The sequence below is a fragment of the Macrobrachium rosenbergii genome, chromosome 59, assembly GCF_040412425.1.
Source record: "Macrobrachium rosenbergii isolate ZJJX-2024 chromosome 59, ASM4041242v1, whole genome shotgun sequence".
Taxonomy (NCBI): Eukaryota; Metazoa; Arthropoda; class Malacostraca; order Decapoda; family Palaemonidae; genus Macrobrachium; species Macrobrachium rosenbergii.
In genome coordinates, this window is record NC_089799.1 from 29,494,614 (window position 1) to 29,522,050 (window position 27,437).

General features: G+C 35.9%; 1 protein-coding gene across 2 annotated transcripts in view; it reads right to left on the reverse strand.

Annotated features, from left to right (window-relative positions):
- Positions 1-538: 538 nt before the first annotated feature.
- Positions 539-27,437, reverse strand: part of LOC136837715 (very long chain fatty acid elongase 4-like) — a 66,999-nt gene continuing 40,100 nt past the window's right edge. For both annotated transcript variants that reach the window (XM_067102618.1, XM_067102617.1), the window contains exons 6-9: positions 18,311-18,438; positions 9,918-10,067; positions 9,685-9,810; positions 539-2,226 (exon numbers count right to left, since the gene is read on the reverse strand). In XM_067102618.1, the coding sequence (XP_066958719.1) occupies positions 2,122-2,226; positions 9,685-9,810; positions 9,918-10,067; positions 18,311-18,438 (509 nt within the window). In that variant the 3' untranslated portion in view covers positions 539-2,121. The remainder of the gene's footprint in view (positions 2,227-9,684; positions 9,811-9,917; positions 10,068-18,310; positions 18,439-27,437) is intronic.

Genomic DNA, 27,437 nt, shown 5'->3' on the forward strand with positions numbered 1-27,437 from the left:
AAACAATAACTCTTTAGTAAAATTCCTTGGTACAAAGCCAATTTGACAATCATCTACACTGAAAATTCCTCTGTACCTTTTGCTTAAAGCATCTTTAACCATGTTTTCATGTGCTCTAATAATTTTACTCTATAATTCTCACCTTTCCCTTCTTATCACTATGTACTAATATTGTTCAAATCTGGTTCCTCTTTCCTTATTGACAGTTTCATATATTTTGATCAACCCTCTAATTACTGTCCTCAAACTGTCTTCAACCAATCATTAGTTATCCTTACTGACAGTTTCAAATATTTTGATGAACCCTCTAACTATTGTTCTCAAACTGTCTTCAACCAAAGGTCCCATATTCTTAAGGACTATCTTAGGTTCTTTATATCTGACATTCATAATTCATATTCACTGTCTACAATAATCTATTGTCTCACTTTTAAATTTAAATTTCTCTTATTCATTGTGTATTGATTTGCTCCATCCACATCTTTTCCATTTTTCCTCATGTTCTTTCCTAGATCTTACAAGGCAAAACATTACTGTATTATGTAAAACAATGTAATTTAATGAATTTCACAACAAAAACCATAATAATTTTACAAACATACTACGGATCAACAGCAATATACAAAGTACTGCTTCATACATCCAATACTGTACTAAAATTAGCTATTTTATATAAGGTCATGTTTAGAAAAAATAAATGATTTACCTAAACTGTTTCCAATCTCACTCATCATTAAAAAGAAACATAGTAATTCCTGTTTATAAACAAGGAATTTTAAATTAAAAAAGACAATGAATGCCTTGCAGAAAAATAAATAAAATACATGGAAAAACTCATTCAAGAAATGTCTTGAGAAACCATAGAATGTGGAAAAGAGTTTGACACCACAATAAATGACTTGTTTATAAAGGGAAAATTGTTTATGCCATGTAATGCCCACTTCAGAAAAGAAAAAAAGAGAGTCCCATTAATTAAAAACAAGTTTGAATAAAAAAAAATCCTGCATTATTATTTTTACCAATAAATAAAACAAATTATTATTATAAATACATAGTAAAACCAGAGCAGTGAGTTAACATTCTTAACTTTCATAGGGCTGGACCAAACGGTTCCTTCTTAATGAATATATCAGATCTTTGTTAATAGTAAAGAAAAAACAATGCCATCTGTCTTCCTCTTTACTAAATGTCTACATTAACTTAAACTAAACTTTTGTTTGATGTGACTAACACAACAACATGTCTAGCTTATAATTTTCTATTACTTGTAGGATTTCCCCTATTCTTCTACTTTGCTGTATTCCCCTCTCTAATGAATGAGAAATTTTAAGTGGCTAATTTGAGAACTTGTTCAAAATATTATAGATCATAAAAAACAACACGACTACATATAGCAAATAATTTTTTTATCAGTTTAACCAGTCCACTGAAGCAAGGCCAATTTATTTAAGTTTAGGCTACTATTACAGGGCAATAAAACTGCTGGCTTCAATGAGCTAGTTCAAAAGATAATGCTCATTTTCTTAATGGATCATGTCACTTGGTAGTGGCCTCTGCAGTTAACTATGTTTTAAGTAACACAATGCATTGCAATGCCCCAAGACTTCTGTAGCCACAGACTTTAGTAATCTCCACACACCAATACCATAAATTCAAACAATATAAATAAAGGACTCATTACTATTGTACTAAAAATTCAACACTACAAAGGATTTCTTTGAAATTTTTATGGCTTCTTCATAGCACTTAAAAAGCAGAAATTATGAGCAGAACACAATGGTCATGAATAAAATTATAACAGGATAAAACATTATGCCATAACATGGCCATTTATGCAAAATTCATATAAAGGTAAAAGGAAAGTCATATTGTACTTACTTCATGTAGAATAATTAACATAGACTAGAATGGGCTTCACAACTAGAATTTTTCTAACTCTGAAAAAGTTTTTAATATCAAATAAAATTGCTGAAGAAAAAGATACACAACACAAATAAAGATCCTTACAAAAAACTAAAAAGGTTAACAAGACCAAACTGATTTTGAAGTTATCAACAGTCTAATTCAAAATATGTTAGTTTCTGATAAAGATCAAAATCCATGCTTAATTTTCTTACAAGATTAAGAATCTTGCCGAGATCGGCGAGCCTGTGCTCGTGTGCGTGTGTGCCCATGTGTCCTTGCTTCCCCATTAGCATGGTCTTCTTTCTTGGAATCCTTATTGCTCTGCAGAGTAAGAGTGCATTATTCTCAAATGTTTCTAACCATTCAGGTCTTTTTTTTACTAATGCCATAGTGCAAAACTCAACAATTTTTATTGTGAATTCAAGATTTAGTGAAATAAGAGCTGCAGTTAGGGATGACTATGTTTCGGTTTCATACTGCCGAAAAGTCACTTAGTGTCTAAAGAACTGAACAGCTGTAAACTTTCTGCACAAAATACATCACTAATACTGTCTAAAGTAGATGGTAATTATCATGTTACTGTAATTTTATGTTTAGCTATATTATTCTATAACACTACAAAGTGGAGATAAAAAAATATATGTTAAACTTCAAAAATTTTTATATTCCAAAAATTTTTATATTCCATATACAGTATACAAACCTAGTTATTTTTTAGCTTGTATCTAAAAACTGATATCCTGAAAACAAGTAATCAAAACAATCAATAAAAAATTTTTAAATGTATAAAACACTGAATTACATATTTTGCAGAAGACCAGCATTTGATGATAGTGTAAAAAAGCCATTGATATCACATATAGTACTACATCCTCTCTGAGAATCTGGCAAGGATGTACCAGCCATCCTCACCACTAGCTCAAATATGTATCAATTCCCAAAATCTCAAAGACAACAGTGTTCAACCAGCAAATGCCTCATGGACAAGGGGACCATACAATCTGCAAAAAATGCCTGGTGATCACCAGACATCAACTTTGCATGAGTTAGAAGAATACTCAAAAGTCAGGAGAAAGTGTTCTACACTTAACCAGCATAACATTGTCTCCAGTCTTCTGGACATAACTCCATAACATTCAATATCTTTAACATTTTCCAATTTACCATGTCCCAACATTCTTGTTGAATGTCTTGAATTAAAGTTTCAATTTCTAAATTGTACACACAAAACAAACCTTGGAAATTTTTTAAGTGGTTCCACTGTTTCATGAGTCAGTAGTCTACCTGCCTCTTCACTGGCATGCACAACTACGTGCTGGAACCCAGTATTCCCTTGATTATCCGCAACTCAAGATTACCCAAAAGCAGCCCCCAAATTATACCTAGATATATATATATATACATATATATATATATATATAATATACAATACATACAAATGCATAAAATTATTATTATTATATTATTCAGTAGATGAAACTTATTCATATGGAACAAGCCCACAGGGGCCATTGATTTGAAATTCAAGCTTCCAAAGAATATGGAATTTCCAAAGAATATGGTGTTCATTAGGAGGAATTAAAGGGAAACACAGAAAGAAGAGGTATTGTTAAAAAAGAAAAAATAAATAGATAAATAGATAAAAATGTATTAAAATGCAAGAATAGTATAAGAGTAGTAATGCATTGCATTTTTGCTTGAACTTCTGAAATTCCAACTGCACAACATCCTCTGGAAGGCTGTTCCACAGTCCAACAGTGTGAGGAATAAAGGACCTCTGGAACTGAGAAGTTTGACAGTGAGGCACATTTACCACACACTGGTGCTGCTGTTCTGCAAATCTAGTTGTTCTCGGCAGATAAGGGGCGTCATGGATCAATTGTGAATGTGAAAGATCTCTGTTGAAATAAAACTTATGAAAAAGTGACAAACAAGAGCCCATCCATCAATGATCTAAGTCATAAATGCTACTATTAGGAAACAGAAACCTACCACCATGAACCACTCTATCCAAAAGAGATAAATCTCTGGTAGAAGCAGACATCCACACCAGAGAACAGCATTTCAATAAAGGAAGTGCAAATGACCTAAAGCAGGTTGCACTGATTTTATCAGTTATAAATATATGAGGCCTTACGAACAACACTTTTTACACGGCTGAAAACTCTGTGTGGGTAGAAAAACTCAATGGTAACCCTGTTAACAAACATAAAGCACAATGAGAAATGAGTATTGTGGGGATGTAGGCCTGGGTGAGCACATTCAAGGAAGTAGGGGAGGACTTGTCTCCTTGGGAGCTTTTGCCACTGTTATTGCCCTAAAGTAACATCGTGCAAAATGTCATCAAAACATCACTCTGTTTATCACTTTTGGGTGGTTAGATATTGTAGTGGTACACCAGGGTAAGCACACTCGGGGTGGAAGGGCAGGGAGAGCTGGGCGGGGAGGGCTGGGCAGGCTCTCATCTACTTGGGAACTTTCACAACTGTTACTGACTTGCAAGCAACAACGTCACATTTAATGTTATTGCCACTAAAGAATTTATCACTTTTATGTGGCAAGATTACAGTAAAGTCACAGACGTTTCATGACTGAGAGGGCACTTTTGCGCTTTTGGAGCTTTTGCAACTGTAACTGCTAAACAACGATGTCATTACACATAATTTTGTTTACTGCTTCTGTGTAGCTGATCGAGACGTGTCATGACAACATCATACGAGTTTCCTTCTCTCATTGGCTGCTTGCATGTGTAAGAGTGTCTGCATGTGAGGGTTCATCAGCTCCTACACTTCCCCTCACTCCCCTTCATCTCTCCTGCCTCCGATGGATAACTCCCCTTCATCTCCCCTGCCTCCAATGGATAACTCCAACAAGATAATTTTAAGAGTGCTTAAATTTGCTAACAAAGTGATAAAAAAATTATATGTTAAATATAAGATATTAACATATTTCCCAACATCAAAGATGCATCCTACTCTTGACTATGAAAATTTGAAAACAAAAATATGGAGGCTACATTAAGAGTTGATTGCTTCAGTTTTGGTTGGTGTGCTATGCACATTTTCAGCTTACTTATTTTTGTAATAATTTCACTTCATTTATTTTAAAAATGTGCCCCTACAATGAGATCTCTCAAAAAGAATGAGAGTGCATCCTTAGATAATGGCCTTGATGGGTTCTTCACCGAGCACCACAAGTTACTTGCTGGACCTCTGATTTTCTCTGTTCGATGAATATAGTATCTGAGAGCTCTCACAGGGCACAGAACTCTCTCTTCTTCTTCTGTCCCTATAACATCAGATACTCTAACAGGGCACAGAACTCTTTCTTTCTCTTCTGTCCCTACAACCTCAGATAAACTTTTAATAGAAAAAGAACTAGGCCAAGGTTGTGCTGGATTATCGTTCTTTGCAAGAAAGCCCAAGAGGAGGGAACACACTACATTCTCTTGGGAAAATCCAATCCATTTGTCCATCGCATGGATTTCACTAACTCTTTTAGCTGTAGATATGGCCACTAAAAACAGAGTTTTTCTAGTAATGTCCCTCAGAGAGGAGGAACACATGGGTCCAAAGCGGGGACTCATAAGCCATTTTAGGACTACATCCAGATTCCAAGAGCAAACTACTTCTCTTTCAGATTTTGTCGCGTCAAATGACTTGATCAGTTTGGAGAGGTCCTGATTCCTAGAAATATCTATACCTCTATGCCTAAATACTGAAATCAGCATTGACCTATACCCTCTAATCATTGAGGAGGAGAGGCCTCTAGAAGATCGTAAACACAACAGAAAATCAGCCATTTCTGCTAAAGTGGTCTTAGAAGGCGAGATGTTTCATCTTTTACACCAATGTCTAAAGAATGCCCACTTATTCTGGTAGACTTTGTCAGCGGATTTACGTCTACGTCTGGCGACAGCTTCTGCCGCCGCTCTTCTCAGCTAAGCAACTGTCCAATCCAACAATGCCTTCTTAGAAGAAGAAGAGAGAACAATCTTAGGAAGCTTCTTCGAACTTGACAGCTGATCGCTCATCACGAATGAGGAGGCTGGAGAAGCAGGAGCTGCTGGGGTGAAAAAATCTGGAAAATTCTTAAGTAAATACCTCAGCAAAGAAGCATAGGCTGAAGGAACTTCCTCCTGGTCTATATCATCTTCATCTGAAGAAATAGGAGAAAGCGAAGGATCTGCAGGTGTGACTGCTAGCACAGAAGCAGCTTTCTGCAGGAGTCCCAAAATGCTATCAGCTGTCTTTGAAGAGGGGCCAACAAAGGATCTAGTTCCTTAGCAGAAGGTGGGCCCATACCACTAGATGTGCTAGCAGTGGGTAGAACCAGCCGATGACAGTGCCAAGAGTTTGAACAAAGAAGCCGAAGCAACAGGAACTGGTGCCTGATGATCTGATGGAAGTCTGACTGAAGAATGGTGCTTGGGCACCAACAAGTTCTCTGCAACTGCACGGTGATCCGATACACTACGTCGATCTGGTGCCAATACACGCTCGGCTACCACTGGGAGCTCAGCCACTAATGGGAGCTTTGTTACTACTTGGCACTCCATTACCACAGGGCATTCTACAACATCTGGGCACTCAGCTACTAGAGGGCGCTTGGCTCCAAATGGGCACTTGGCACCAAACTGGCGCTCGGCTCCAAACAGGCACTCGCTTCCAAAATGAGAGTGACCATCAGAAGAGCGCAGGCGCTCTTGAGAAGAGGCATGCTTAGTTGAATGAGAAGCATGCTTAGAAGACACAGATAATCCAGGCATTACTGAAGGACAATCCAACTGAGAAAAGCGCTTGGGGCTCTCCCAAGCACTGCACAATGGCTGTGGGCTACATGAAGGCTCTCTAAGCCTTTTGCTGGGAAGCGGAGGGAACCGATCCCTGAATGAAGAGCGCCTTTTCAGAGGGCAAGATTCATCTGAGAAATTCCACTGGTGCCTCTTACCCAGACTTGAGTCTCCAGAGCTTGAAAGATTATGAACACCTGAGACACCTTTCCAGTGGCTGTCTTTTGACGCAACCTGGGATGCAACAGGTGCGACTGAGGGGGTGACTACCCATGGGCAGACCTAACCGACCTTCCTTGGGCCTCTAGTATGCCTCCTCCCAGGGTTGGGGAAGTATGGCAGTGACCTTTGCCTATGAGAGTCAATGGGACAGGCAGCCACCTCCTCCACTATCACTTCACCTGCAAACTAGCACTTTTTTCACTAAACTTTTCCATGAGGAAACACATCGATTCCCCAATTTGGGCCACAGAACTTGCGAGCAGACCGAACATTTGGTCAAATCTTTGCTCAAGGTTGGTGTAGCAGTCTGGGTCAGGAGTGCGGAAGCCAGGAGACAGAGTACATGGAATTGGAGGAGGGCTGGAAATGGGAAAAATTAATTTAGCAGGAGAAGAGACAACAGACTCATCAACATTACTAGGCATCTGAATAGAACCCTGGCTAGTTAATGATTTTACTTCGGCACTATAAGCCACATTCCTCTTACGGTCTCTCTCTAATTTAGAAAGATGAGTTGCTAGAGTTTTCCATTTTTTGTCGTCCCATCCCTTACACTCCTCACACATCAAATCAATTGAACATACCTGTCCCTTACAGGCAGTGCACAATGCATGCGAGTCATATGAAGCTTTAGTTAGTCGAGTATTGCAGCTTTTGCTGCAATACCTAAAACTAAAAGTGGTAGGATCTGACATGGTCACAATTAGTAAGTAAAAAATCAGTAAGACTATTAGACTAGTCACAAGAAAGCTATTAACTGAAGCTATCTAAATAATCTATGCCAAAGTCTACCAGGTCAAAAATACTTCACCAACAGGGGAAGATCTCGACCAAAAACTCATATTCAGCTGCGTAACTTAATACTGTGTTGGTCTTCAGCCAGCAGAAAACAAATTGAGCTTTTGGATGAGTTGTTCCTCTCTCTCACCCCAAAAGTGGGCAGGGTTAGTCACCTACATACACAAAAGAGTAGCGCTACCGCTAATTTTCAAAATTTAAGCTGCCGTCGAGTAGAAACTCTTAGCTAAGTAATTACTGGGTAAGTTACTTATATAAAAATATATAGTACTATGTAGTGAATAGAAAGAAAAAAAAAAAACATTACAAAGTTGCTATTTTACATCCACTTATTTCCAATGTCTGCAAGGTCCTTGGATGCATTGTTGTGGATAATCTTATTTACATTTCTCTATTCTCAACAATATGAAGGTACTTTATAATGTTCAACATCAATGGGTTGGTTGAGTTAAAAGTACAAAGTGCCTGTATATGCTTTTGGAATCACGGATGATGATGAGGTTGCCTCTTTCGTAACTGGTATAACCTCAATTGCTGGTAAAATACCATACAGCTCTGCTGCTTACATACAAGCTACATAAGGAAGTACACCCCGATGATAAAATTCATCTGCTGTAAGTCCCAATCCATTTATGTATATGGATGTAACATAATGAGCTTTTCTTTCAATGAAGATGTCAAGGAAAGTAGCTGACAAGTACTGAAGTCCATCAAGTTGTTACCTTAGGCACAAGCTTGTTTCACACTTAACAAAGCAGTTTTATACACTCAGTAAGTCTTTGAAAAATTCACTTTAAACTATTTTAACCTCACCTGAATGCTTTATAATTTCTTTTGGCTATCAAGATTCCTTTACACTTTATACACACTACTTAAGAACTAAAATATATTACCCTACAGACTTGGCAAGTTACTGACGAACTCATCTATGAAAGCGTACACTTACAATAAAAATTCTGAATAAATAAGATTGGTACAATGTCTATTTTATTCACCTAGCTAAAACCATGCAAAAATATTTTAGTGCAAGGTACATGATTCTCAAGATGCCTGAGAAAAAAAGGACAGACATGAAGACAAAGAAGTGACTGAACATGAATGAAGACTCACTCAACAACAAATCACAAAGAAGGAAAGCACTATTCATACTTATAAGGTACATCAACAATTTTTCCAGGTTCAGGGGTATGGAGAGTTAGTGAATGTATTCCTTTTTGTGAAATTTCCGGGTTATTTCTTTGTTAATCTGAAGATTATTTAGTAAACCATAATTCTGCGTAGGGAGCTAAAAAACATCTCTTGATTTAGTGAAATTTTAGAATGATTTTTGCTAAAGTGAGTAGCATTTAGCAATCCACTAACGTATGTACTAAACGAGATAAACTAAGTTGGGGATTTACTGTACTGCATTAAAATTATAAAACTTAGAGAAAGGTTAACCAAAGCATATGGATAGAAATGGAGGGCTGGGCAGGCAGAGAGAATGGTAAATAAATTGAAAAACAAGACTGGGTGAACCAAAAGAGGGGGGAAGGGGGTCTCATACAACTTAATGTAGCAAGATCTTTGTCTTAATGAGAACATAGTGTGGTTGATCAAGGTGGACAACAAAGTAAGGCAATGGCCATGTATAAACCCATGAAGCTCATACAATACAGTTATTCCATAGGAATGTACACTAGCCTAGTGAGTAGCATTACTTACACTGCCATTTACAAACACATAGAAATATAATTACAGAAATGTAATTATATTGCATTTGATATCCAAAATGAGAGTGACTCTTCTGAGTTGGGAATTTTTTTCTAGAAATTAGGTTACTGAGACCATGAGGGCTTGCTTAACTCTCACTACTGTTGTACTAGTTTATGGAGTAATTTAAGATGCCTGTCAATTCTCAACCAGGAATACAAGCATAAATGAAAAACTGAAGGCTTGAAAATTTGTCAAGCCACAAATAAACCTACCTTAGATGCATGGGAAGATGGTGATTTATTAGTTACCTTAGATGTGGTAACGCCATTGGCAACCAGTCCACCTGTACCATTTTGATGACTGACAGCACCATTTCTAGTTTCCTTTATTCTCCTTTGCTGTTGTAAACATAAAAAATATTAAAAATTACAACTGGACTCGAGAAAAAATCATTTTTATCCATTTACCTCTACACTCATTAAAGTAAACAAATGAAAAAACTCACTTTTTTCCTGTATGCTTGTACATAAAACTGTCCAAAAAGCACAATAAAAGAAGACATGTAGACAACAAGAGCATACTGCATCCACAAGGGGAAGTCACATCCAACAATTATTGCCCGAATACCCAACACACCTGCACTGCTGAACTGAATCTGAAATATATTGAAAATTACAGCTTTGCTTCAAAGGATAAAACATATAAAACATGAAGTTTAGCAGTCATTCAGATACACTCAACTACTTTGATGACCTACAGTAAATGATGCATGCATTCCACAAAATCTCATTGATTAACTAAAAAAAAAAAAGTTCAAAACAATTTTTTTGTCTCTTAACATACACACCAAAATTTTGATATCTTTTACCCATCTGTAAGAGAGTAGACAATATGAGGGTAATGTGACTTTACTGAAAGTATAAGCTTCAGTATAAATACAAAATTAAAGTTATACATTATGAACATGGAAATTATTAAAACAATACAATGTGTTCCTACATTCTCTTTTATACAGTATAAGTAAAATACCATGTCACGGGAGATGTAAATGTTCTCTTAACATTCCCCAGAAAGGGTTTCTGGTAATAACTGGATACAGATGAAACTGCTTGGAATGTTATTAAACCCATCAGTTGGCATACTAAAATTTTAAAACTTAGGCATCACACAAATCTTTGTTTCAATGCCTGCCATGACGTGTTAAGTTGCAGTTACCAGAAACACAAATAATGCCTGAACCAACCAATATTATTCATAAAATCTGTGGCATGGTGTCAAGAATACATCTACTAATTATGAGAAGCTATAAAGTCCAACAAGGAAGCTTCCCAACTGCCAAGGAGGCTTTCTGAGGCAATTAAGAATGATGGTCTCTTCTGCCAACTTATGGCTGGCAAGGTAACATGCTAGATTAAAGTTATTCATGGGACATAAAGTGGTCTGTGGGTGATGAAATGTGGTTAATAACTCCTTATCAGAAAAGTATCATGGTAACTACTGATGGCCTCTCTTTAATGAAGCGAAAGATGGACTCTGTGGAATTCTGCCACTTATGTCTTTTCTGTGTTTTACCTTCAACAAATCTCAGCTCATGCACAACCTCCCTCCTCACAGTTCTCATGCAAGTTTGTCTATGTCTTCCAACTCCTGTGATGTCTATAGCCCAGCTTACACATTACTCTTCACCCATGGATTGTGCAAAGGTCATGAGCAAGCCATCTCCATCCTAGTTCAATCACTATTTCATAAACATATAAAACTTCCATGATTTCCTTTATGCTACTGTTTCTTAAGCTTCATTTTGAAATGAACAAAATCATTTAAGTGTAATTCCACTGTCATACAATGATTCTAGTCCATATAGCAACAGAGTCTACTTGACTTATGTATAATCTTTCTTATATGCAATTTCACCCTGTTTTCTAATCTCATTCAGCTTGCCCAATGTGCGACTGGTATATTTTAGCCCTTCAATGAATTCCAATTCAAGAAACCTATACAGGCAGTCCCCGGTTATTGGCAGGGATTCTGTTCCGATAGTGTGACGATTCGCAAAAATTGCCGTTCGGCTGTTTTTGCCACTTATCGGCTCCTTTGTTAGGTATGTATCAGCACCAATAAGCAAAAATCAGTGCATATTGGCGCCGAAAATTGCCGATTTTCGTCGCTAGACAAGTGCCAAAAAACCAGATCGCCGATAATTGAGCCCGCTGATAGCCAGGGATTGCCCGTACTGGATATCAATATTACTAAATGTCTGAAAGATCAAATCTCATTAACCCTTTCTCCATCTATTATTATTTTTTCCCTTTTCACATACTGTCCTCGTTACTTCTTTTCTTAAATTTATTTTGAGTCCCATCTCATTTGATATATGATGCATTATATTAGGCAAGGTTTGCAATTCTTGTGTGTTGCTGATGAAAACAGCATTACAGTATCTGTATATTCTGTCAAAGTTTCTATTGTTACTCCAATCTAAACTTCTCATCCAACTGCAACCACTTTTTGCATTAAAAAATCTATGAGAAGGGCAAACACAATAGGTAAAATAACACTCCCTATTAGCAACGACTAATTACTGCAAATTCTTTATATTGATTCCACTTATAAAAAACACTGAGAATTCATTCATAAGCACATTCGAGTCTTCATGAGCTTCTGTTATATCAATCGAATTATCACCCCCTCACATCTCTTGCTTTCAAAATTCAAGGCTTGTAAACATCATCAGCCTGTTAGCCAAAATATTTCCTCTTATCACTTCTTGAGCTTTAATTTCACTACAGTATCTAGATTTGAGTGCTTAGCATATTCTACTTTGAGTTCATCTTCTCCCTGAATTTCTGTCCTTGTGAAACTACTGCTTTTGTCTATTTTCTATTGTATCCCAGGTCTCAATTGAAGTCCAAGATTTCTGTCTAGTTACCCCATATCCCCATGCTTCTTTTCCAGTGATTGCCTGCTCCTCCTCAAATACAGTTTCTATGACTGCAAATCTATTCTGACGTTCAATAGCAAAAGCCTCTTGATGTTTATATTAAAGAGGCTGTACTATATCAAACCTAGGTACTTGTGTCAACTTTTCCATCAGATGCTTCTAATTTCAGCTTTAGTGTGGCTATGACAAGTCGGTGACCACTGTCAACATCTGCTCCTCTAGAGATGTCTAAGCGTATTTATGGTTGTCTTTTTGTTGGAAAAAGCACTGTAACTACAATTACCAAATTATTTGCTGCACAAAACTAATAAACTGCACCCTGACTTTGTTTACAGCTCCTAGGACTTCCTTACCCATTACATCCTTCATACCTTCATTGTTCCTTCCAACCTTTGCATTCATATCACCACAAACACCACCCATATTTCCTTCTGCTATTTCATTTATAACATTCTACAGTTCTATATAAAACTTATCTTTTATTTCTTTAGAGTTCATTGTTGGTGCATACAACACTATAATACAGTTACTCAAACTGCAATGTTTTAATGAATTGTTGCCAGCTGCAACTTACTGCTCACTGCTCTCTGGTCAGTCACTGCCTTTTCTGCATTTAGCATTACAAGCATGCCTACTTCTTTACCAGTTCCATTTAATCTTTCTGAATACATATCCAATCTCTCTTCCCATTCCTTTGCTCCAGGATTCACATACAGCTACAATGTCCAATCCATATCTCTTGAATTAATTTTCTACCAGGTCTGTCTTTCCGATACAATTTAAGGTTCCATGTTTCAATTCCTATTTTAAATATACACTTAGTGTTCATAAATGGGATATTTTTAGCAACCTCATATGCCCTAGACTTGAGGCCATTTCTAAATTGTGCTTATCCATTTATGTGGCAGAATCCATAGAGAGCTCATTGGCCAAATTCACAAAAGGATAGCCAGCTTCTTGTAGAGCCAAGAGAGAACAAGGTGAGGGCATATACACACACATATGCATAGACTGAAAAATATGTATACAGGTACTGCCCTACTTACAATAGGGTTAGGTTCCAAAAAAACCATCACTTGTTGAAAAAATCCTATCTCGAATATGGCCTAGCCTGCACTAGGGTAATCAGTACCATCTATACAGAAATGGTAGCCCAGCCTACACTACACAGTATACTCTGTACATATACAGTATAGTAATTATTAGTGTTAGCTAATTCTGCAGGTTCAATGACTTATGATAATTCAGTATAAAGAGAAATTGAATAACAAACAAGGCTTAGCCTACACTTTGGTATATCATATATGGTAGCCTAGCCTACATTATAATGTACTCTATTTTCACATATTAACACCGTATTATACAAACATCAAAATAACGAATGTGCATCTTTTCTATGGACCTTTTAAAAAGTTATGCTTTACCTCATTGTACCCAATTGTATGCATTTTCATATTGCTTTTGCATTATAAATCGCAATCACAGCAATAAAATGTTTTGGTTTGGGAATAGATCACCCAGTGTTTATTTCTCCACATTTAACTCTGTTCAGAGCGCTTTTCTTGCTTCTAGTTGGCATAAATGAATCTCTAGATACTTTATTTATATGGGACAAGGATATTTTTCATTATATGAAGTGTTTTCAAGTCAAAATATAATTTAAATGTTTCGTTGTGAAATTAATTGAGCTATTTTTTTCGTTAATACATGACGTTGGTGGCTGGCCGTTTGGGGGCATGTTTGTGTTATGTAAAAAAAAATCAAGATTCCGTTTGCTGTTTTCTCTTGATTTCATCATCATACTATGAGCTTATGTATTTATCTTTTATCGGCGTGAAAACAACAGTAATGTGTGTTCTTTCATGCCCAGTAGTTTTGATTAAAATACTCTCTCCAATTTTATTTACAGTCGAGTTTCATCCATGTTGCCAATGCACAATAATTTATAGTCATTAGCAGCTTGAACAGTGTTTTCTCAGCTTCAGCTACAACTTGCAGCTTAAATTTACTGTAGCAGTATATTTCCTTGCCGATCTTTTCCCCAAAGCGGATAAGGGTATAATGTAAAAATATATTAGTCCTACTGTACTTATCGTAATTTTTAACATAACTACGGTAAATGTTTAACCGTATGATGGTTGAAATACAAGCAAAATAGTTGTTATCCGATTCGGTTATTAGCAAAACAACAGTTTCTCGTTCAGTTGTTTATGGCTGTACGCATTTTCGCAAGAGTATAAGGTTACTAACAATACTTTTATCATTCTCTTACTTTTTTAACTAGAAGATGGAATAAAGAGATGGAGGAAAAGAAGTTGGTCTCCCTTGCTGCCTGATTGTATGCTGTTGCCTGCGCCCACGCGAAATTTTAAAATATTTTCTAAATATTGCTGTATCAGTATTAATTGCTAACCCCATTGTAAACTCGAATTATCGTACGACGAATTATCGTAACTCAAGCACTACTTGTATAACACTAATTGCTATATTAAGTACAATACCTGTACTGCATTAAATAAATGTTAATATACATATGTAACAGTCACGAGGGTGACCTTTGAAAGTCTTTGAAAGTCTTTGAACAGTGGCTCCCATGGCAGGTCTTTTGTGCTGACATTGGAATTTGTTCAGTCAGATGCAGAGAACTATTTGATCATGGCCAGAGCGCATGGAAACAATGTGTGTTTGTTCGGTCACTGAGCTAACGGACCGGAAATGCCCAGATTCCGGGGAGGTATGTGTCTGTGTATATGTGCGATCCCCCATGATATATGAGAGAGAACAGTGACTCTCACGAAGAGACTGCCTCGAGCTGTAATAGCGGATATGTGTTTTAACCTGGTGTAGTGATCAAAGAACCCGCCAGTATGAAGATACATTATTTGCGGCCATAGAAGTAAGTAAAAACCGCACAGTGACATTTTTCTCTTTCTCAGACTTTAGCAGGAAAACCCCCTGGTTGAAAAACAGTGAACCTGAACAATGTCTTGCCCATTTTTGTTTGAACATGTATGTACATTCAAAATTGCAGGTTTTAATACAATGATATATTTCTTTCTACAGGAAATTGAACATTGTCCTGGAGGACGATTTATGTGGAAGTGGTGTACTTTACTCTTACAATATGATATGACATTTATTGTGGTCTTTATGACCTTATTACTTTGTTTGATGACCAGGGTGTTAATCACTAGAATTGCTTGGCATAAAATAATGCCTATGCTAGTTCGAGAAACAGTATTTCCTCTAGTAATGTGTTCTTTTAATAGGGAGTGTGAGTCACTCTATTTCACGACTGTAGCTTTTGCAGAGATACTTTCGTTAGGTTCGTTAATAAAGTCTAATTTTGTATATCAGTGTCTCACTTCAGTAGGCCTTTGTGTAAACATAGGCTTAGTGAGAATCTTATGACAAAGGAGAAGGAATCTGCTGACACAAGAAAGTGCCACGGCTACCAGAGACGTCTCAAGAAAAGTGAGAAGTCTAATTCTGTTCTTAAAAACAGATACACTCAATAGAAGATGGCCCTTCGAACCCGGGCTGTTATAGTATACTTTATGTGTACAGTATGTATATGCATGCAGGCTAGGCTTACACACTGACTTTACATAATACAAACACAAACATTTATGTAACTTTATTTTATTAAACATACTGAAAATCTGATTTCAAAACAAAGCTTTCAAATACTTTCTTATATTTAACCAACAATTTTGTTTCTAAAATAAATTTATTGTCAATGCAGGAGTTATCAATCGGAGGCAGGGAAGATGGAGAGGAGTGAGAGGGGGGAGAATACCTGGTTAGCAGAATAGCTTAATCTAGGCACACAAGCAAAAGCATAGTGGAACTGGCTGATTGGCATTTAGTGCCTACAACAGACCTGTTAGTCTGTAAAAAAAAAAAAAAAAAAAAAGCTGTCCAAGGAAAGGGTAACTTTAATTTTTTCATGAAAGTTCATGTGTATATTGGCAGCAATCAGGAAGTTTGAAAATTGTGCATACTTTTTTGTATCTGAAGTTATTACTTTTGCAAAGTAATGGAAAGAGAAATGAGTGACAGTGACTGGGAAGGCAGCAGGGATGGTTTTGACATAAACAGTATCCGAAAGTGAAGATTTTGAAGCACTGTACTATATTTGTAAGTGATACACAGTATAGTGATGATAGTGATTATGGAGCAAGTGGTAATGTCTCATTTGTTGGGCACATGGCTATCTACTGGAAGATGTGGATTTTGGCACTAAATATTCTTTTCTTCAAGGAAATGCAGCACCAGTTAATGTACCTCACAGAAATTCTGAGCCTATAGACTTTTTTCTTTATTCCTACTGGGTGCTGTCACTGACAGTATAGTGGGGGAAATGAATAAATGTGCAAATAAAGAAATCAGATTTGTGAGATTTGTGAGTGTCTTGGGAGTGTGTTGCAAGTTGCTTTCACTAGATATTTTATTGCAATTAACCTTCTTGTGATATTTTAATTTTTCTCTCCAATTTCTGAAGTAAATTTTCTTTCTATACATTTGTAAAAACATAACTGCATCAATACAGTAATACATGTGTTTTGTTGGCCTAAAATTAAGAAATTGAAAACTAAAAATTTTTTCTTTTTAGTTTTCACATTTTTTTTTCATTACAAAACAATCAATTTTTTTTATAATTTAAATTTAAGTGATGAGCACCATTTCCTGGCAATTTTAATGGTAAATAAAACATTGGCATTTGGGTTTTTAAGCTAAATGTCAAGGAAAATTCGAAAGAAAATTTTCAACAAGTTGGAAAAAGGGCATCACATACTGACAGCATCCTCATAAAACTTCGTGGGTTAAACATTGGATACAAGGGAGTTTATGATGCATACTTGTTTTAGCCATTGCATTTACTGGGTGTATACATTTCACTTCAAAAGTCATTTCATACTGAATTAACATGTCCTAAGAGAGCTTGAGGGGAATCCATCCACCTCTCTTTTTACAAAGTATGTACTGTACGTATATGGTAGACCACTTTGAAAGCATGAGCTAGCCTAAGCAAGGCAATGGTTTGTATTAACAATACGCACAATCACTTTCAAACTGAATTTTCATGTAACATATTAGATCTGCATTTGTATAGAAACTTTGATCCATGGTAAGAAATAAAAAATATTCAGTTTTAATATATATCAGCAATGTCATTTGTGCTAAAATTAAGGAACTCATATACAAGTGCCTTAATGATGAGCTTCTACTGTTGTTACAGTGGAGCATCACAATGAACAACTACAGTAAACCCCCCGTATTTGCGGTCTCACTATTCGCGGACCCACCTATTCAAGGATTTCTCTGTGGAACGTATATACCCATTATTCGTTGAAAATTCGCCCATTCACGGTATTTTTCACTGAGAAATATTCACTAATTACTGTATTTTCATATAATTTTCATGACTAAATGCACTTTTTGTGATAAAACTAATAAAATACTAAGGTATAAGCATTTTTAGAGGTTTTTTTTTGTGTTTAAACTATCAAAATAGGCAGTTCTAACTGTTTTTAGAGGGGTTTTAAGTATTCACGGATTTTAGCTATTTGAGGGGGGTGCGGTATGCATCCCCCGCGAATATGGGGGGCTTACAGTACTCGTAGACAGTAAATCTTCAAATAAAGAAAAATACAAAGTATTTAATTGGAAAAAAATATTAAGAAAATTCAATTAATACTTTATTGTAAACCACTAACTTTCTTATGATGATCAGGGTAATAGAATACTACACAGCAAGCAAACTTGTTTTAAACAAGTTAGTCACCTATGCTAAATGAAGACCAATTCGGTACTTGAAAATTTTGTTACCCTAACAGTTCATCCTTTTCAGGGAAAAGTTTTTTAAGAAAGCATGACCACCCACCCAATCCCTTAATCCTTAACTGTAATGCTTCTAATCTAAAAACATTTATCAAAGATAAAAGAACACTTACCAACTGGATGCAAGTGATATGTTTTTTCCACCACAAATACTTCTGTACAGATGGTCCAAAAGCTGATAATCCATAGTACAAATACATAACAACATGAACAAAACTGTTCATCATTGCCGCCAGGAATGCTGAGGAAGAAATTGTACCATTGATTATCATACTGTACTTTAATATTTTAATAGTTTTTGCCTATCCTTCACTTTCTACTCTTGTGTATGCATAACTACTTCCCTTCTGTCATCATCTAACTAACAACATACTTCTCTCTTTCTCTCACTCTCTCTCAAATAGCCCTGACGAAGGCAAACCCCATTCATCATTCCTGGATGAAAAAGAATTGTGAAAAAGTATCTCCAGATTTTTAAAATTTGATGGGTATATCTGAGAATATTTAATGTTCTAAGTTTATTCTATGACTAAAGTACTTTTTTTTAAAGTGACTTTACATTAAAAAGTAAGAAAGTCAAAGTCAGGAAAGTTTATTTAAAATCTTATATAATTTTCTTATTTTTACTTCTCATCCTAAAATTGCTCCTTTTTTTAGGAAAGGTCTCTAAGCAAACAATAAACCTATGAACATTCAATTTTCCCAACAATGTACTCCACATTATTTTTAGTGCAACTGCAGTACTTTTCAGTTCTTTTTCATTATGTAAATTTCTTTTGCTTAAATTAAAATATATTTTAGTTTAATTATGTATACATGTAGGTATAACTACAGTACTTATAGCCTACTTATAGCCAATCTCTCTCTCTCTCTCTCTCTCTCTCTCTCTCTCTCTCTCTCTCTCTCTCTCTCTCTCTCTCTCTCTCTCTCTCTCTCTCTCTCATTGCCACTTATTTACTTAACAACAGGGCCTTTGAAAGTTAAGTTTGGTAATATCATTTGGTAGTGATTCAGGCATGGCTGAGCTACTATATGAATGCTTTGCGTGTGATCACACTGAAGAATACACCTTAGCAATAATATGCAGAGGAAATGAGTCATTATGGAAAAAATAAAACATCTAGAAACATTATAGGAAAAATAAAAGTGGTGATGGACAGGCAACTGCATATTACTGCATCAAAATTCAAGAAGCATTCAAAGAATGAACCAGAGAACCATAGGCCTATCAACTTGACTTCAGCTCCTGGGAAGACGCAATCTAATACAGCTAGACAGCCGTCTTGGATTTTTCAATGGAAGATCATGCTTATAAGCCTTAAAACTCTTCCACAGGATATTTAGTATTTGATAAAAGTATAGTAACAGATATACTTTATCATGATTTCTATAAGAACTTTAACCAGAAGCTACATAACATTTTCAAATGAAAAGTACAAAGTCTGGGTTTTATGGATGAACTAGGAGATGAGATAAAGGCTGGCTAAACAGAGTTTTAATCAAAAGGACACTCTCTACCATATCTAAATACATGAAATGGCCTTAGGATTGGTTTGCAAATTAAGCACGTTTGCTAGTACCACTGCTGATAGGATATGACAGTAAAGCAGTTGGAAGAACTCCTGAAGAAAACAGAGGAATGATCAGATGATATTCAACAAAGATAAAAACATTCATACAACTACGTCATACAAACAAGAATGATAAGCACTAACTGGTTTTCTAGAGACAGAAGTTATCAAAAGAAAGATCTAGAAGCCATTATAATTATTAACTTGCAACCCTCTACCACTTAGAAAAAGGAAACAGAACTAAATTTATACAAATTTATGAAATACACTATTTAAAACTCCCTTAAGAGTATGTGATCTACTTTTAGACGCCTTATCATTGGAAGGCCTGAAAGATTAGACGCAGTATTGGCAAGACCAATTAAATTAACACCATCAATCAGCCATATTGGATATAAAAGGAGGTTAGAATGCCTTTACTTATTTTCTCTGGGAAGATGTCAATTATGATGTCCAATGACAGAAAAATTTAAGATGCTTAGAGGTATAAAAACATCAATGCAAATTTCTATTTGCCTCAAGTAATAACCAACTAGATTCAGTGGATGTAAAGTGGGAATGTCTTACATGACAGCCCATTTTGGAACAGACTACCAGCTAAAGTAGATGGACGATGGTAGATTGGTTACTGGCCCTACGGACAAGTCTCAACTGTTTCATCAAGCTCTTGAAGCTAAGTAATCAACTGAGAATATTCCTCTCTCTGATACTTGTCATCCTGAACTATTCTTACAAAATTTGTATTTCGCTCTAGGGATGTTAGGAAAATTCTTGATATTCTTGATAGCTGGGGTGATGATCCTGATGGTTTCTTCCCTTGTATTTAAAAAGGTTTCTAGTGTGTTATCTCTCAAGATTAGTAGATTCTATAGATTTTTAGGTCTACGAAGTAGCTTTGCGGATGAGAGCAAACTTAGTAATACAGTGCCCATTCCAAAGAGTGGCATATCTGCAGACAGCAGTAACTACAGGCAATTTCTATTCTCCATGCGCTCTCCAAAGATGCCGAAAAAATTATTTTTAAGCCACTTTACAATTACAGTATTCAGAATCCAAAGGATTGTTAGGTGATATCAATAAGCATATAGGAAGCAGTTAGGTCCAGTGGTGCTCTTTAAGATTTGACATGTCATTTGCAACAGAACCTTGGTAAGGGCTTTCAGTGCAGAGTAATTCAAACAGATTTTAGGGCTGCTATTGATTTAGTAAATCAGAAGGCACTAATAATAAATTTCAGAATCTTGGACTAGGTCAGTATGTTTCAGGATTACTTCAAGATTTTCTTAAAGGTAGACAGCAGCAAGTAGCTGTTGATGAGATCTTTACAGAACCAAGACCTACTGTGTCTGGAGTTCCACAAGGTAGTGTTCCTGGTCTACTATTATTTTTATTGTATACAAGTGATATGGTTGTTGACCTGGAAAACAAGATTGCTCAGTATGCTAATGATGCAACACTTGTTAGTAAATGGTCTACTTGGTGGGGTATGAGGCTGAACTCCAGTAAAACAAAAATACTATTGATTAGTAGATCTTGTACTGATTTTCCACCCAATCCTCCCCCTTAGGTGAATGGGACTCTGCAAAATGAATCTGAAGCTTTAACTTTACTTGGTGTGACTCACATCTTACTTTTGAGAAACATCTAATGAAAATATCAGCAAATGCTGCATGGAAGTTAGGTATTGTTAGTAAGGCCTCATGTATTTATAACAGTTATAAGATCAGTGCATCCTGTTTTAGGTCACTGGTCCCTCCTCTGCTAGAATACTGTTCTCTGTTGTGGGTGTCTGCCTCTGCTAGTTATGACTTGGGCCATCGGCAGATGGTATCTTTTTTTATCAATTTTTCATAACTTGTATTTTAATAGAGATCTTTCACAGTCACAATTAATCCCTGATCCCCATTTCCTGCTGAGAGCAACCAGATTTGTTGAGCAGCAGAACCAACATGCAGTAAATGTGCCTCGCTGTCAAACTTCTCAGTTCCAGAGGACCTTCATTCCTGACACCATTGGTCTGTGGAACATTCTCCCTGAGGATGTTGTGCAACTGGTCAGTGATTGTTAACATTACTGGGATCCTTTCCAGGTTCTGGTATAGGAATAATTATAACTTTATGCCATTCACCAGGAAATAAGCTTCAAAGCCATTAGTGATTATAAAACTAATAAGTATGACTTTGCTAAAGGTGCTAAGTGGCAGATCATTTCAAAACAAATATTGTCACCTCCAGGGGAAGATTTATTGCTGTTCAAGAGAGCATATTCCAACTCTTCCATATTAAATTTTCTATTATAATATATATCTTCTATTTTTTCAAAATTTTCTGTTATTAATTCTATATTATTTTTCTTTGTGCAGAAGTGTTCATCTAAATTATTATCACTACCTACATTTGCCAAGTTTTCTCCTATTACATTACTTATTTCTTTTGCATCAAGTATTCTTTTCTTTTTGCCAAGTTTCCTCCTATTACATTACTTATTTCTTTCAGATCAAGCATTCTTTTCCCAACTTTCAATATTGCATGTCTAGGTGGTTAACATAGAAACCATTTATTTTCCTGAATTTCTCCCATATTCTTTGTATGGAAGTAAAGTATTATTAAAAGTTCTGACACATATTTTCTCCATGAAATTATTCTTCCTTGAATTACTTATTTTTTAAATTTTGCAGATAATTTGTAGTAGGGAGATTTTAATGTATCAGTTTCTAGTAATGATATAGTAATTTTTTGTCAAGTTGCTTCTAATATTGATAATGCTTTATTCATTTTGTTGAATTTTCTATTTAAATTATCTAGTTGTTTCCCTACTGAGTGTTTTATTTTTATTAATTCTGTTAGCTTATCAAACCACCATGGAACTTTGTTTTATTTGGATGAGGTTTTGATTTTGGTATTGCTTTATCAGCAGCATTTTTAATGAAATCAACAAGAAATTTATTAGTTTCATTATGTTCATTTAAATATTCAAATGTTGGTATATTCTTAGTGTGCATTTCATACCGCTCCCAATCTGCTTTATAAATGTTATAGTAAGTGACATGTTTCGCAGGATCATTTTGTAATAAGGAAATTAATATTGGGAGATGATCACTGGTGTGCAAGTCATCAACTGTATTCCAATCTAATCTGTCTACTATATTTGAGGTACATAGAGTTAAGTCTACTGAGGAAAATGTTCCATGCGTTTTTGAATAATGTGTGCTGACTTCATCGTCATCTATACAGTACATATCATTTGAATCCATAAATTCTTCTGCTTTACTTCCTGCTCTATTTGAGTTTGAACAATTACAGTCCCATATAGAGTTGTGAGCATTAAAATCGCCTACTATTAATGTAGGTTCCTTGGTATTGTTAAGTAATTCTTTAAGTTTGTCAATGTTGTAATTTTTATTAGGTTGGTTGTATAAATTATAAATTACATAATTATCGTTTTTCATTCAGATTTTAATACCTGATATTTGCAAGTCAGTAATGTTTACAGGTACTTTGTCATAAACTACTTTGTTATGTACATTTATGGCTGTACCTAAATTTCCTTCTTCCTCCCGTGATGTTGATGCTAAGGTATATTTACCTGTTGTTGATATTGTTTTGTTGACATGTTGTAAACATAATATCATTGGTTCATATTCTTTTAGTAATTGTATTTCTCCTAGGTGTACTGTATTCTGATCTGAAAACCTTTTACGTTCTATTGTATAAAATAGCTATTGAAAATATTATGCTGTAGCGGTCGAGTTTTGCTTTCTTATTTTTGTATTATGAACTTGGATTTTTCCAATAATTTACTCACGATATTCATTTGTTTTTTTTTTATAATATATTAAGTACTCAATGCACATGCAACCATTTTCATGGGTGCTCAAATCAGTTGTTTTGCTTTTTGTATACAGTATTTCACAAAATTTCTTATAATCTTTGTTAAACCATCTTTTATGTTTTTTTTATCATTGCATAATTCAATGAAACAATCATTACATCCACATCTATTATCATGTATATTTCTTTTTTCATTTGTTCTTGTACCAATTACTGGAGATGGAGTAATCTCTTCTCCCTTGACATAATCACTGGTATCTGTGGTATGGTTCTCTTTCACTTCTCCAGTGTTTTGGATATCTGCCTTCAAGGGTTTTACTATTATAATAGGAGATAAAGGTATATGTTTTTATCTTGCTTTAGTTTTTGTTCTTTCTTCATCTCCTTTATCTTTGGTTTAACTGAAGTTTCTCTAATAATAATTGGTTTCTTTGTTTTGGGTGGTGTTCCCTCCAAAGGCCTTGTCTTATCTTTAATTCCCAGTCCATCATGACCCTCCTCTGTTATTTCCATAGCAGCATCCTCCTGTGTTCCTATTTGCATTAATATATCAAGTGAGTTGGATAAAATGTTATCCATCTCATTTGTACCTGTTTCTTATTCTTTACCATTTTCGTTTTTATTTCTAAAGCACTAATTTCTTCTTGAGATTGACTTTTCTGTGCTCCGTTCTATCAGTACTGTATGCGTTTTTGTTTCATTATTGTTCTTGTTATTGAAGAATATGTACGTTCCTTAGTCAGATCTTGAATTCCTTTCACTTTTAATTCGAATTTAGCTTCTTTGATAGAAATCCCAGTTCTTTCTTGTAAGATTTTTAATTCTGTATTGTAAATATAGTACATACATTCTTTGGACCTTGCATGATGGTCTTACCCACAGTTTATACACTTTGGTTCACTGCACTTCCATTGTGTGGCATGTCCTTCAGATCCACAATATGTGCACACAGATTCATTTCAGCCATATTTCCTTGCATGCCCATATTTACAACCATTTTAACACTGTAGTGGCTTTGGGATATATGGTCTTATTTCTCTGTTTTGGCCTAACATTTTTATTTTTTGAGGTAGATCTTGACCTTCAAATTTTATTTTTGTGATTTTTAACATTTTCTTATTTCTTTGCTTGCTCTGTATATTATATGCTTCACAATCTTGGACTCTGGGATATATTTTTTTAAGAGAATCTAAGAGAATACTCTTTTTAATTGGTTTGTCACTGCTATCAAGAAGCAAAATAGTACCCTGAATGCTATTTATAGTGTCATGTTTTTTAATTTTTACGTTCATATTATCTATTGTTGTTATAGACATACAGTATAGTCCTAAGACTGGCTCTTTGTTTTGGCTTCTATAAGCCATGTCTTTTCTCTTATCTGTCTGGATGACATTTCTACCGTCAAATGTCTGTTTAATAGGTAATTTTCTAATTTTAGGGCTGAAATTTTTTGTTCTGTTTCTAAGGTTAGAAACCTTGACCAACTTCCACTCCCAAATAGAGAGCCAAAGCGAGTCAAGGTTGGGTCAAGACAATATTTACTTCTTTTGGGTTTGTTTTGTACTGGAGCATAAGGTTCCAGTGTAATTACATTAGGATTTTTTTTATTTTTCTACAGAAAGGTTGTCTGAGGAGGTTTCAGCGGTTGTCAACTGTGCCGAGTCGCTACCATCAAAGGGCCCAGGAGTACTTGAATCTTTATAACTACCACTCATAAAGATTGAAGTAAAATGAAAAAAAATAAATAAACCTGAAAACCTTAAAAAAAATATCAGCCTTTCATGGAGTTTATTTTTCCACCAATTGCACAAGTGAAAACTGACTCCCAAACGTCCGTGTCCCGATCCTACCCCACAGGGGATGGCACAACACGATTAGAGTGGACTAAGTGTAAGCCAAACCCACTCTGCTAGGACTGAAGGTCCCCACCCTAATCATATTATGGGCACACCGGCCAGAACGCCTGAGAGTTCTATCCCTGGAACCAGACCCCCCTGGAATCTGTGGTCCAGCCCTGCAGAGTAGTTCCACCTTTGAGATAAGAATCTGATATCTCTCAGGTCCGAACATTATCAGGCAGTTGATGGTACTACCACAGTTCCCACTATTTAGCTTAGGATGTAAACCCAATCCCAGCCATGATATCCTTTCCTATTTATCAGGTCCTATAAATTTTACCAAAAGTGGAAAATTCCACAAAAATTAATCCAAAGAAATATATAATCATATATGAGACTCTCGGACTCAAACCTGGGAACAGATTCCTGGGGTTCAGGAGCCCCCTCACCAAGTCAAGGTGGTCTCAAGTCGAGGGGGAGGCCTGGCAGAAACTGGAGGTCGGGATGATTCTTGAGGATGTAAGACCAATACAAAAGCATACAGCACATGAAAACACAGACTCACCCAAAAGCGCAAGCAAACACAAGCACAAACAAAGTAGGCAAAAAACACCAGCTCCAGAGAGACGAGCAAAAGCATGTCTTCCTGCAAGGGCAGTAAAGAAGAAACTGAGGTGTCATTCCTTCAACACATGCGCGGTTGCCACCTAGGCCTATTGGCCTACCTCGTTGTCACCAATTCCTTGTCGTTATTTTTACAGGTTCTCACCTAGGGCTAGAAGACTTATCAATAAGTTAAGACCCATGTTTCTTCCGCATATGAACAAACACGTTTCATTTTATTTTTAACACCTACTGTGTGCAGTACACAGTAGATGCTTATAAAGGTTCTCTGCAGCATCCCTTCAGCCCCAACTGCATGTCTTTCTGGCTTATATTTTCTTGTATGTTTCCTTCTGTCTCTACCCATTTAGCTTTCCAGCCTCTTCAACATCAACATTCTCTAATTTTCACCTATCATTTAAAAACAGCTGCTTCTTGCAAGCAGAATGAGTTTGAAAAAGTGACTTGATGGTCTTGTTAAATTAGCTTATAAAATCCAAAAGTTACACAATTAACAAAATATTATTACTGTATATAGAAATGGAATTAAAAAATTATTCAGAATACCCGTACTGTCATTATGAGAAGGACAAAGTGCACAAAACCACTAATGTATTTGGGAAGAAATTAATTTAACTGCTGCCAAACATCTTTAATTGAGATTTGCACCTGTATAGCAATCTTCAATACTAATATCACTGTCCAAAATTAGACTTTAAATATAAATCTATTAAAAAACCTCTTTCAATCTTTATCTAACTACTACTAGGTATTCCATGGGCAATAACTTATATAGCCACTAGCAGATGCTTGCTATCACTCGCATTGGCTAGTTCCCATATCCGTACCATACCCATACCCATATCTGTACCATACCCATACCCATATCTGTACCATGCCCATACCTATACAGTACCCATACCATACCCATATCCATATCTGTATCATACCCATACTCATACCATACCTATATCCATACCAATATCTATAACATAACCATCCTGTATCTGTACCATACCCATACCCATACCTATACCCAAACCCATAACCATACCCATATCTGTATCATACCCATACCCATACCCATATCCACTTCCATACCCATACCCGTACCGATACCCATACCCATATCCTTACCATATCCATTCTGACCCATACCCATATCCATTCCATACCCAGTGCCCGAAATTTAAAAATTTTGTCCTCGAGGACGAACCTGAGATACTTTCTGGAGTCCAGATGAACAGGGACATGGAAATGTGTGTCCTTCATACCAAGAGTGATCATCCAATCGCCCTGGTGAATGGATGATCGTACCGACTGCTTCATCTTCATTTCAAACTTCATCTTCTGGACAAAGAAGCTCAGAGCGGTGACATTGAGGACAAGTCTCCAACG